This window comes from Podarcis muralis, chromosome 7 (assembly GCF_964188315.1).
Source record: "Podarcis muralis chromosome 7, rPodMur119.hap1.1, whole genome shotgun sequence".
Taxonomy (NCBI): Eukaryota; Metazoa; Chordata; class Lepidosauria; order Squamata; family Lacertidae; genus Podarcis; species Podarcis muralis.
Window position 1 is genome coordinate 15,568,692 of NC_135661.1, and position 12,569 is coordinate 15,581,260.

Sequence of the window (12,569 nt, forward strand, 5' to 3'; positions counted from 1 at the left end):
GTAATGGTTCAGGTCTGAAACTGCAAGTGTTCAACCTGCAAACTGAGTTCTGTGTTCATGACTGTTAGGATATTTCCGTTCCACCTTAAAAGGGAGCAGGATGTTTGTGTCACAGCCTGCGTATTTCCTGTTGCGCAGGATGTTTCTGTTGTGTCTTTGCTTTCGTTTTCTCCCTCTTCGTGCCTGAACGCTGAAGCAGGCGGTCATGTTTTTTCTTTGTTCTGACCAACGCTGAATAAACTTGTAAATATGCTCTCCTGCGTGCATCTTTTGCTGTGCATTATCTGCTGATAAGAGTGTGCATCAGTTCCAGAATGTGGGACTATTTCTGGAGCTTGTGTCGCTAATTGCTGATACTGCGTGTCTACGGGAGATCGATGGATCGTCCGGCAGCCGGCTTGGGGGCCATGATGGACTTTGTCTCCCTGGCAGTATCCCAACAATGACGGCAACAGGAACATCAGAAACTGCACCTGATACTGAGACAGTATAATCTAGCTCAGCCTTGTCCACACTGACTGGCAGTGGTCCTCTGGGTTTTCAGGCAGGAAACTCTCCCAACTCCACCTGGAAATGCCAGAGATTGGGGCCTTCTATGTGTAAGGCAGATGCTCTATCCCTGGGCTTCATCTCTCCCACTCTCACCCCCCACTGTATGATAAAATGATGCACGAATAATGTGGGTAGAAGCATGGGTTGCCGCCATGGCAAAGCTTTGACCTCTGACTTCCCCCAGCCCTTTCCTTCCCAGCCTCCTGAGTTCTTGCCTTACCTGTCACATTTACCTTGACCTCCAACTGCTTTTCGGCGGAGACCTGAAGGGAAGAACGCTTTGTAACTATCCCACACTTCACTGCTTTGGGAACAACAGCAGTTTCACTGCTGTAATTGCGCTGTTGGGAAGGAGTGGCGCTGGACTCCTTTTTGGTGTCGCTGGGTGTCTGCAGAAAGTCGTGGACAAGCACTAGCCAATCGAAGATGAGAAACACGCGGAGGTTGTTCAGAACAACTGTGAAGCAGGAGGAATCCTTGGTGGATCTAGCAGGGAGAGAGGTGAGCAATGAGTATGTTTATGCACCTTCTATCAACCCCAACTGCCCACTTTTGAGCATCCATCATTTTGAAATTATTTTAGGGGAGTATTAAGCAAGCAAGTCATCCAGCTGATTACAAGATGGTTGCGATCCATCGTTTTTTCTAGTATCGATGCTGTGACATCGCCAGTTCAAAAGGATATACTTGAAACAGCTCAGCAGCTTGGCATTGGTTCTTTAGATGCCAGCTGTGCTCCGTTATCCAGTCACACTAGTTTCATTTCAAGCCCCCTTGTTGGCTCCCCAAAGGCACCTGATTGGCCACCTTCAGAACAGAACGCTGGACTGTGATGGGCTTTTGGACTGATTCAGCAGGGGTCTTCTTATGTTCTTAATTATAAATGTTAATGGAGCAAGCAATGCTGTAGAGACCATGAAATCTTGCCTGAAAAGGTGGCCTTGACACAGAGGCTCAAGTCCTCAGTGACCCTTAGCCTGCAGGCTGAAAACCAAGCTGAAGGCCACCTGTTCCACATGGGCCAGTACTGGGCTGTCTGTCTCATCTAGCCTGGTCTCAGTGGCACGGTGATCTCGGGCTCCTCCTACCTGTAATGCAGCTCAATCTGTATTGCTCCTTGAGTACTGCTGTTCTTCGATGACTGGAAGATACAGTTGAACACGTTTGGCATTCCCGAAGCCATCTTCTGCCCTGTGTACCGCGTATCAAATGCCATCATGGAATGTGAAACCAAGTTGATGGATTTGGTTTGGTTTGAGAAACCCTCAAAGAGCAATTTGGACTTCTTAAAGTCAAACCTAAAGGAATTTGAAGCAAGGGAGACCAAACAAAACAAAGCACCTCACAAGATGCTTCCAAACAGTTTCCAAATATTCTGCTCATATTTGCATATTGTAGCATACGCTTCCTCCACTTCCCCCTGGAAGAACTGGATCGTATCCAACTGAGTTTTACTCACGAGCAGACCCAATGAAATTAATGGACCAAAATGAGTGATCGCTGTTCATTTCAATGGGTCTACCATTGGATGCAACCCATTGTGGCTGGTGGGAAAATTAAGTATAAGGAGATGGAGAGCTGGAACCTGGTCTCAGCATGGAAAACAACAAGCTTGACGGGTCAACAGTTTGAGTTGGTGTGAGGAAACTTCCTGCGCTATTATTACCTAGCTAAGTGTAGGAGGGGGTAAGGAGAAAGGTTGTAACTTGATGGTAGGGTGGCTGCTTTGAATGCAGAAGGTCCCTGGCAACTCCAGATCTAAGACACACAGAGCTGTTGATTCCCTACTGTAAGCAGAGATCACCCTGGCACCGGATTTTCTGAGCCAGCCTCAATCTGGCTAACGAAAGAAAATGAAAACAAGGGCAAGTGAGGAATTATGGCTCCGCCTTAAGTTTTGCTGTAGCCAAACAGGATGGGCAGAGCCTTGTGACAGCACTAGGACGCATCTGCCACAAAGCGTGCTGCAGGGTTAAGAGCTGTGAAGGACTGATACACTGGAATGGTCACTATTGCAAATTGTTACTTTCCCTTCCAAATTGTACTTGCCCTGCTTTACAAGCTTGCTGGTTTAGGAGGAGTTTCCTTTTGGCGTCGTTCAGCGTGCTGAGCACACTGTCCATCCTCTCTTCGTAAGGCTGGGGAACCTCCAAGCCCACAGACTAAACATGGCGCTCCAGGACTCCTGCCCATTTGGCCCATAAAGCCATTACCACCTGCCCTGCACCTGACAGTATACATGGACTCAGGTGTGGGGTGACTGTTCCTTTGATCAAGCAAGGCACAAGCCCACCGGCCTAAAGTGTGGGAGGGGGGCGGAGAGGGGACGTTTGAAAGCAGGCTCCTACCAACCCATCAGCTGATGCCCCTTGCTCAAGGTTTTCAAAAGCGCCACCGCCTGGCGTTTCTCTTTCAAACCTTTGCAAAAAAGTTTTCCCACCCCTCACCCACAGGAAGCGACATTGTCCCCTACTTTCATCATTTGAACCCTCCCTCTTGTCCTTTATCATTCATCTCTTGCATGGAGAAAAATGGAAAAATAAAAAGCAACTGGGTTAGAAAAAATCAAACGCAGTAAAGAAGATTTTCTCTCTCTCGAAAGGGTGGGGAAACGTACCTGGCTAATGAGCCTTCCTTCCCCTGAGGATTAGTGAGTTCCAGACTTACATTGACCATGTCAATTAGGAAAGACACACAAGTGTAAACTTCACCACTCAACACAGTCTAAAAAGGAGAAACGAACAAAAACGGTTGCAGAGAAGGATTCCAGTTTCCTATCCACGTATTGCACTGAACACAACATTTTCTGAACGACTCCCAAGTTGAAGGATCACAGCCTTTGCTTACGGAATCCCCACTTGTGTTGCACCTCATCACCACACCTCTCAGTCCTCTGGAATTCTCCACACTCAGTAACAAGTGCTTCAACGTGACTCCTATGCCTTGACAGAGCCTCAACATTCAGAATCTTCCTCCCTCTTCAACCAATATTTTCATCTGACCCAGTCCTTTATTAGTCAAGAGCCTTCTGACGGCCAGTGGTGGGCAGGGCCAGAAGAAAAAGCAGGTAAAACAATAAGTGTAAATGTGATTTTTACCTTTGTACTGTAGGTTAGTTTTTACGCTTATTCATATGTCCCTCTCCATCCTCTGTCCAAGGAAGAGGCACTGCCAGAGTCCATAGACATATTCCAGCCGGGCAAAAGCATTCAAGGAGGTTGTGGAGCAGAGCCAGTGAAGGGGTGTGGCTGAGAGGGCCACATTTGGCCCAGAGACCCTGAGGTTCCCCACCCCTGGCCTATATTATATCTTAACACAATGCAAATATTTCAGGGCAGATTTTTCAACTGCAAAAGTGCACTCCTCTCACATGTATTCTTGGGTCCTGTAAGTCATACGGCCGCATGAATTCTTCTATTGGCTCCCCAAGATTATTTTCCAAGAGTCCACGAATTAGTTTATATTTACTCAGATCCAGGGAACAATGCACCGACGACAAGATGCCATGAACAGATATATCGGGCACCGCGTGGCTTATCTCCCTACAAAAGAAAAATGCACACGAGTCATCACAATGTCTTGGCATCGTAAAGCTGTTCTTCAACACTAACGGTTGAGAAGCGATCTTAAAAACAAGTATATATGAAAAACTGCCACACTGCCACATAATGACAAGCTGAAATCTTCCCAAACGCAAGTGAACTTAACTCAGGAGGGGAGGCACCCCAGTGAATGTGGAATCACAGAGTCACATAACTCACTTGTCCAAGTTTCTTTCTACTTGCAACTTCAGCCTGAAGGGTTCAGTCAACAGGCTCCCCCTTGTCTGCCTGACAACGAAGGATGGGAAGACCAGATCAGCACTCGCATCTTCCATAGCTTTCGAATATTCTCTTGAGTACCTTTCAGCAGCAAAAATATCCATGTCCTGCAGGTCAACCACAATGCAGTCCAGCAGGCACATTTGTTCCTCTGCAAGAGATCAACCCAGAATATTTCATTTTCCCCTGCCCAGCTCTGCAAAAAGTGCTCTTTGCTACAGAGCATCGTTCTACATCATAAGGGCCGGTTCAAAGCCATCTCCAAGTGAAGGAAGCTTACCATTTGGAGTTAACCCTCTTTGGTTACACACTTAAGCACCATGGTGGGAGGGTTTGCTATCAAAAATACAGCTCCACAAAAACACCTTTCAAAATCTACACTGAGCAGGGTACCTACCCAGACCCAGGGCCCTGCAGGGCCAGGCAGAGGCCCGGGCCAGGTAGATAATGTGCCCCCCCTTTTTTTACCCTGGGGATAACTGGGTTAAAATGTATTATACAATTTTTAATAGTTCAATAATGTATTTAAAAATCTATTTTTAAGTAGACAAATTTAACTATTAATTATAATTAAAACTTCTCCGTCTTCTTATTCGATTGTGAATATGCTGACCGAAGCCCCCTTTGGAATCGGAGGCCCGGGCCAAGTGGCCTATATGGCCCCCCCTCTGTCTGGGCCTGCCAGACCACCCTGACTGTTGGATAACTTACCACATCAGTGGTAGCCAATCTGAATAGAACCAACACAAAATGAACAGGAGAAGAAGATCAATGAGTCTGTTGGTCCAGCTCCCTCCAACTTACCAGGACTGTCCGGGACTGGCAAAGTGGTCATCTTTGGTGGCTTAGCCAAAGCACTTGCTCCTGGGTCACTTTTTAGCCGACTCAGATTTGGTCCAGAAGAGGACAGTTTCATGAACAACCCTTCGGAGGAACAAGATGCCGTCTTGGACTCATCAGTGCTTGCTGTTTTCTTCATGCTGTGTTTTGGGGTTCCCAGTGGCGAAGAAAACTGAACGGAATCCTGCTAAAAATGGGGGACGGTCCAAAGTTAGGGAAATTCACTGTTTGAAGCAACAGGCCGCAGGTTGCTGTTTTTTTTAAAAAAATCCATAAAGGGTTTTAAATAAACAACAGTCCTTGTTGTTTATTTCTCTAGCTACTAGTTGGGCCTGAACAGCTAACCTGGCGCTCTTCAGATGTTTTGGACCAGTGATAGCTGATGTCCATTGGAGAGAACTGGACTGACAGTCTCATTGATCCTCTCCCTCTAGGGTGGACAGCTAACAGTAGGTGAAGGCAGAGTCAATGACGGGCCGAGTTAGCTAAGTCTACTTTTCTACCTATCCTCCTCCCTGCTGAGTTCCACAAGGGCAAAAGTGAGAGTGAGGAGGAAGAAGCTGGCAGGAAGTGAACTGGCTGCTAAGTAAGAAGTACTGGAAGGTGGGAGCAAGCTGAGGTTGGAGGGGCAGTGCCCCATTTGTCATAAAGAACCAGCCTCCACTGTTTTGGCCTTCAACTCCCTACATCCCCAGCCAGCACAGCTGTACTAGCAAGTTCTGGTGGGAGTTTTAGTCAGGAAGGAACCTGGCCAGCAAAAGCTGAGCTATGTCATGACAAACGAAATATTCCATATACAAAGAGCAATCCTCACTCCAGCGATGCAGACCCTTACTGGAAGTGCATTTTCTTCCTGAAAAGCAGCTGCAGCTGAAGATACCCTCTGCCCACTCCACAAACACTTCCTATCACCCTATGACACCCGCCTCTGCTGTATGCTGCCCAGAAGCAAGGATGGCTACACAACTCCTCCAGACTCTAGGCAAAATGGGTGACGGGGGACACTGATGGAGATGTGTTACGCCTGTGAACATTGAATTACACCAGAAGCTTGCACCCACTTTCCACTGACACCTGCACTTCTGAAGAGCACTTTGAAAAGGCACAGCAAAAGAACACCGCAAGCTAAAATCCCAAACCAACCCTTGTGGAATTCTGCAACTAATTACTGCAGCAATAATCGTGTCAATTATTATAGCAGCAGTGGTAGTGTTTTCAGAAATATGGACATCGTGTTTTTGAATGAAATGTGCATGGTAGCTGAATTCCACATGGGTTCTCAGCACAAACACCCAGCACCCTCTCTGCAAGGAAGGATGCTTGGAGATACCTCACATAAAATGTGATCCTTGTAGACACCGCCTTGCAAAATTGAGTCCTCGGGGGGGAAAGGAAAAGGGGACAGAAATATTTCAAAACAAATGCATTCTTACTGTCTCCTGAGCTTGACTGCAATGTACAGAACGGTGAAGGCAAGTACATTAGTCTTACCTTATCTTTTAGCGAAAAGGTACCAGGGGTACCTGCAAAGAGGAACCGGTTCTTGACTTTCAGTTTCCCAAGATTGGCTACAATAAGATGGTTGGATCTGGAGCTTTCAGGAATGAGGAGGACAGGAGCGCCAGCTTCGATGTCCAGAAGAACTCTGGTGGCTCGCTGGGCCTGATCTCGTACCTTAGGGAAGAGAGAGGTTGTCTCAAAAGACGCCCTGTTAATGTCATCGGTATGCTATGCCTCTCCCCAAAAAAGTAAAGAAGAGTGATTTTACAAAAAAAAATATCAAGCGATTATTTTTCGCTACTACCACAATGCTGAAAACCTGCTACTAGTTTCAGTTAATCTCACCAAAAATTCTCACGGCCAAAAAGCCAGGCCTTCCAAGTCTGCCTGAATTCTACACCTTGGGGACTATCACTATTAAAATACTAAAAAATTACACAAAATTTACCGTATTTTTCGCCCTATAGGACGCGCTTTCCCCCCTCCAAAAATGAAGGGGAAATGTGTGTGCGTCCTATGGGGCGAATACAGGCTTTCGCTGAAGCTTGGAGAGAGAGAGGGGTTGGTGCGCACCGACCCCTCTTGCTGTCCAGGCTTCAGGAAGCTATCCGCAAGCCTGGAGAGTCTCGGCGGGAGGCTTGCGGATAGCAGCCTGCACCCCGAAACCTGGTGCGTGCTGAGTAGCACGCCCCGGGCTTCGGGCAGATATCCGCAAGCCTGGGGAGCCTACAGATAGCAGCCTGTTCAGCTCGGGCTTCCCCCGCCCCAGCCCCGCGCCTGGGGGGGGGATTTCCCCCCCCTTTATTTCCCCCCCAAAAAACTAGGTGCGCCCTATGGGCCGGTGCGCCCTATAGGGTGAAAAATACGGTAGTTTGACATGAAATTCAAGTTTCTAAACACAGGAAGCTGCCTTAGATCAGCTCAGACCATTGGTCCACTTACTCTGCATTGTCTATGCCAGTGGTTCCCAATTAGCTAAGTACCACAGATCCCGTTTTTCAAAAGCCAAGGCATAGACCCCTTACTTCTGAAATACTCTGGCCCCATCTGAGCTGAAGTGGAATCTCTCCAAAGCACTCAAAACTGGGGTGCTTTGGAGATTTGGATTTTTAAATTTATTTATTTTTAATGGATACTATGTGTTTGGAAATATACATCGTTTATAGGTCTAGCTCTCAAATCAGTGTGTTTGTTTGAGGAACAGATGACAAAGTAATGCGCCGGCTCGCTATGTATTGCTGTAGACTGTCCCGATTTCTAGCTCTGCTTGCTTGGAAAATGTTGTGGACGTTCAAACTCAATCTTCTGAAATTCCACAAGCTACTTTCATAGGGGCACCATTATGATGTCTGCCATTATGATAAAAGAACTGTGCCTTCTAGTCCTTGGCTGCCCAGGGCAGGGAAAACAGAAGGGCTATCGCAAAGAGGCCTCTCAAATTGCAGAGAAGCCTCCAGTAACCCTCGGAGGGTCCTCGTGTTTCAGAAGGAAGGCATCTCCTGCAAGCTGAAAGGAAAGCTATAAAGCCTACCGTCTGTCCCTGGATTGCTGCTCTCTGCCGCCCCAAGACATCCTGCAGCTGAGTGAAATGCTGAATGAAAGACACCACTTCTGCTTGAAAGCGCTGAGTGTGGACATACTGCACCGATGCCATTTGTAGGCTGACGCGCATATCACAGCCTCTCTGCAGCAAAGGATCGGGCCGGCCGTACCTTGTGGGAAACGAGACAATCAGTGTGCTCCACTCAAAAGTGCTCAGGTGTACCGCGGTCACCTGGCCACACCAGATGACATCTTCGTAACCAGCTGCCATTATGTTTTATTGGCTGAATACTTTTCTCTTCTTCCTTATTATGAGCGGGAGTCAAACAGACCAACGTATCTTGGCTCACCGTGAAATTTGTTCTCTACCCCTCCCTTCTAGAGCAGGAAACACTGGTGTTACACTGAGCTCAACACCCAGCAGAATTTCAGGGGATGAGTCCCTCCCTGACAGCTGAGAACATGGAAATTTGTTCCTACTGTTCTAAACCTCAGGTGCTCAGAAAGCAACGCCAAGTTCCAAAGCTCTCTGAGCAACCCTGAGGCTCAGTACGGCAACAGGAAAGTCCTGCCGTACCCCTGTGCTTCTAATCATAGAATTGTGGGGTCGGAAGCAGTGGGATGTAATCCATTGGTACAGTCAAATGCAACAGTCCTCATTTCCCTAGAGTGGGCACAGGCAGGGGGACATCCTGTCAGTGTAACTTCCTGTTACACTGGTCTGGAGCATCCTTCCCCTGCATGTGACCCGGGAGATGGGCTTGGCTCTGGCTGGCTCCATAAAAGAGCCAAGTCATGCTGCCATTTTCTCCGTCTCAGTCTTGATTCTTGCTGCTGCTCTCCTGCAGCCATTTTGTTATATTAATAGTTACAGATAGGTAGCCGTGTTGGTCTGCCATAGTCAAAACAAAAAAAATTCCTTCCAGTAGCACCTTAAAGACCAACTAAGTTAGTTCTTGGTATGAGCTTTCGTGTGCATGCACACTTCTTCAGTATCTGAAGAAGTGTGCATGCACACGAAAGCTCATACCAAGAACTAACTTAGTTGGTCTTTAAGGTGCTACTGGAAGGAATTTTTTTTGTTATATTAATGTAATTTTGCTGTCTGCTGGCTCTCAGTTCAGTCTCCCTATGAAATACTCACACTTTGTTTGTGCAACTACTGAGAAAAGCCTGCCTTTCAGGGACCGAATTGTGAACTGAAATGTGAGCAAACTTTTTGTTACTTTACTCAGAAAGACTCTTGTGCCTTTAAGAGGGATTAAAGGGGACACCAGGAAATAAACTTAACTAAGAGATTCAAACAAATCTGCAAACTAGCTTCCAGCTATATTGAGGGGAATCTGCTCTGCTACATCACTTACTAGTGTGAGTGAAGGAAGGATAATACTTATCCAATATATCCTTTCCTATTATCCTCAACATTCCCACAGAAGCGACCCTGATGATCATCTAGTCCAACCCCTGCAATGCAGGAATATGCAGCTGTCCCATATGGGGAGCGGACGAGCAACCCAGGCGCTATCAGCGCCACACTCTATCCAACTGAGCTATGATAATTCTGAAGGAAGCCTGATCATAAAGCACATTGTAGAAGGCAGGGACTCTCTTTGATGCTATGCTCTTGAAAAGATGTAATTGCCAGCAGTGAGTGCATTTGAGGATGTTTAAACATGAGGTGCCCAAAGCAGCTCACAACGTTTTGGGTTCTAAGTAAAATATAAAAAACTAAACAAAAATGAGACACAACCTGGCAGATGATGTGAACCAAGTAACAGCTAGGGAAACAAGCAAAACTGGCAGGCGCTGAAAATGAAGACGTCAGAGGCAGGCCTGAACAACAAATGTCTTCAGCCTTGAGGGAGTCAAAGGGATTTCCCAGGAGAGGGCATTCCCAAGCCTGGGCAAAGCCACAGGACCAGATATTAGCAGGATATGCACCAGGTCTCTGCAGAGGACCTCAGGAAGCACGGTGGCAGAACCTTGCAAATGACAAAGCTAATGTTGGCTTCCAGTGCCATCGCTCCTGAGGAATGAGTTTGGAATGAAGTGATGGAGTGCTCACATGGAAGGATGGACCAGACTATGGGTGAAGAACTGCTCTGAGATCTTTGCCCAGGCTTGGGAATGCTGTCGCTCTCAGGGGGAACCTCTATAAACACCACACATAAATCTAATGTACAGTGGTGCCTCGCAAGACGAAATTAATTCGTTCCGCAGGTTTTTTCTTCTTGTGAGTTTTTCGTCTTGCAAAGCACGGTTTCCCATAGGAATGCATTGAAAATCAATCAATGCGTTCCTATGGAAACCGCCTTCAGACCAGGTCCGGGGACAGTCTGTCCCCCGACCTCTTCTGAAGGCTGGGGGGGCAAGGGCTTTTCTTCCCACCCCCAGCATTTTAAAAAACCCCGGGACAGCGGAGACTTCTCCGCTGTTCCTGGGCGATTTAAAAGCCCCCGGGAAGGCAGGCAGGGGGGAGCAAAGACTTTTGCCCCCCGCCGGCCTTCAGAAGAGGTCCAGGACCTCTTCTGAAGGCCGGCGGGGGGCAAAGGTCTTTGCTCCCCCCCGCCTGCCTTCAAAAGCCGTCCGGGATAGCGGGAAATGCTTCCCTGCTATCCCGGACCGCTTTTAAAATGCTGGCGGTGGGGAGCAAAGCCTTTCGGCCCCTGCCGGCCTTCCTGGACCTCTTCTGAAGGCCGGAGGGGGGGAAAGGCTTTGCTCCCCACCGCCAGCATTTAAAAGAGGTCCCCGGAGATTTCCCTATGGGCTTTCTTCTTGTGAAGCAAGCCCATAGGGAAATTCGTCTTGCGAAGCAACTCGCAAACGGAAAACCCTTTCGTCTTGCGGGTTTTCCGTCTTGCGAGGCATTCGTCTTGCGGGGCACCACTGTATTTTAGTTTTGTTTTGGTCTGGTCTGAAACAGGTGTGGTAAGCTTTAGGGCTCTAGAACTCCCATCATCCCTGCTCACTGGCCGTGCTTCATGGGGCAACACCTGGAGGGCCAAAAGCTCCCCACACCTGGTTTGGAAGCACCAGTGGAATCCTACTGATCGTGCCGAAGCGGCCTAGCCAAACAGCAACGTCTCCATCACCTACTTGTAGATCTGAAAGATGAGTGCCTCTTCGCCGCTGGTAGTGAAACGTTCCCTGTACAACTCTCCGTGCGAGGTGAGATCACTGAGGGATAGGCTTCCAAGGCTCCCTTGAAGGGCCAGATCTCCTTCTACAAGAACAGAAGATGGTTCAGACACCACGTGAGTGAGCATTCACTGCCAGCAAATTTAAAGCCAGTAAAAGGGTCCAGGGAGGCGAGACCAGAAGTGGGTTATGAGAAATCGAAGCGGAAGTTTCAAGGTGCTCTCTCTGGCTGACAGCAATAGTCAAGCTGTAACTCTGAACTCCCTCCTGCTCAGCATTCTACAATAGGGAAAGGGATCAGGATTTTGAGGAAGCCAAAAAAAGGGGGTGAAATCCTCTTCCTTGATAAGATATATAATGGAAGAGAAGGAGGAGGGCTGGGTTTTCAAAACTAGTAAAGCCCTGATAGGTGAATCTACCGTACCAAACTAATAATAGCTGATGTTGTCTTTGCTTTCGTAATGCACTTCTTTAGTTATGTACCACATAAACAACCAAAGCAAGACATTTATTAGGATAAGGATTTTCTTGCTAATAGAATGCCCAATGTTCACCAGCAGCTCAGAGCAAAGTTATCAGCCAGCAGGTCATTTTTAGCTGTAGTTTACATACTGCTCTGAAGTGCCTTCTTAGGAAGTCTCTCGCTTTGCCACTCCAGGAAGGCCACACACCTTGGTTTCTGCTTGTGCTTAACGAAATTAACTATGGTTTAACATTACGTGCAATCTGGGAGATATTTGCTCTTTGCCAGATGTCAAAAAAGCCATGAATTTGGAGATCTGAGTCTCATCACCAAATTCAGCTGCATGTTCCCTTCCTCCGGTTTTCTGCTAGGCAAATTGGGTATTTAGCAAGTCCAAAAGGGACGTATGTGGCACAAGGGAGCAAGGCCGGCAGTGATTCCCAAGTGTGAAAATCATCCCGAAACACAACTCTCATTTCTATAATCAAATCCCCACCCCACCAAGAAGTGTAGGCAACTCACACTCACCAATCATTTCCACATGAGTGGCCAGTTTAGATACATTCGCTTTAGCAAGTTCATTGGTCGTCTTATTCAGAACTAAGGAGAGGGAATGAACCTAATAAAGCAGAAAGGGTGAGACTGGAAACATGCTCAGATGTATGACCTTTTCCATCCAAGTGCTACAAGCCTTCCTCCTGAATATTATTCCT

General features: G+C 47.4%; 1 protein-coding gene across 14 annotated transcripts in view; it reads right to left on the reverse strand.

Annotated features, from left to right (window-relative positions):
- The window catches only part of VPS13D (vacuolar protein sorting 13 homolog D), a 129,305-nt gene that overhangs the window by 82,165 nt on the left and 34,571 nt on the right, over positions 1-12,569 (reverse strand). For 8 of the 14 annotated variants that reach the window (XM_077931271.1, XM_077931278.1, XM_077931272.1 and 5 more), the window contains 11 exons: positions 12,385-12,475; positions 11,352-11,478; positions 8,245-8,425; positions 6,705-6,887; positions 6,544-6,591; positions 5,178-5,400; positions 4,314-4,524; positions 3,923-4,094; positions 3,170-3,276; positions 1,641-1,850; positions 773-1,038 (listed from right to left, as the gene is read on the reverse strand). In XM_077931271.1, coding sequence (XP_077787397.1) covers positions 773-1,038; positions 1,641-1,850; positions 3,170-3,276; positions 3,923-4,094; positions 4,314-4,524; positions 5,178-5,400; positions 6,544-6,591; positions 6,705-6,887; positions 8,245-8,425; positions 11,352-11,478; positions 12,385-12,475 — 1,819 coding nt within the window. The remainder of the gene's footprint in view (positions 1-772; positions 1,039-1,640; positions 1,851-3,169; positions 3,277-3,922; positions 4,095-4,313; positions 4,525-5,177; positions 5,401-6,543; positions 6,592-6,704; positions 6,888-8,244; positions 8,426-11,351; positions 11,479-12,384; positions 12,476-12,569) is intronic. The other 6 variants (XM_077931279.1, XM_077931276.1, XM_077931275.1 and 3 more) reach the window with 2 other exon arrangements.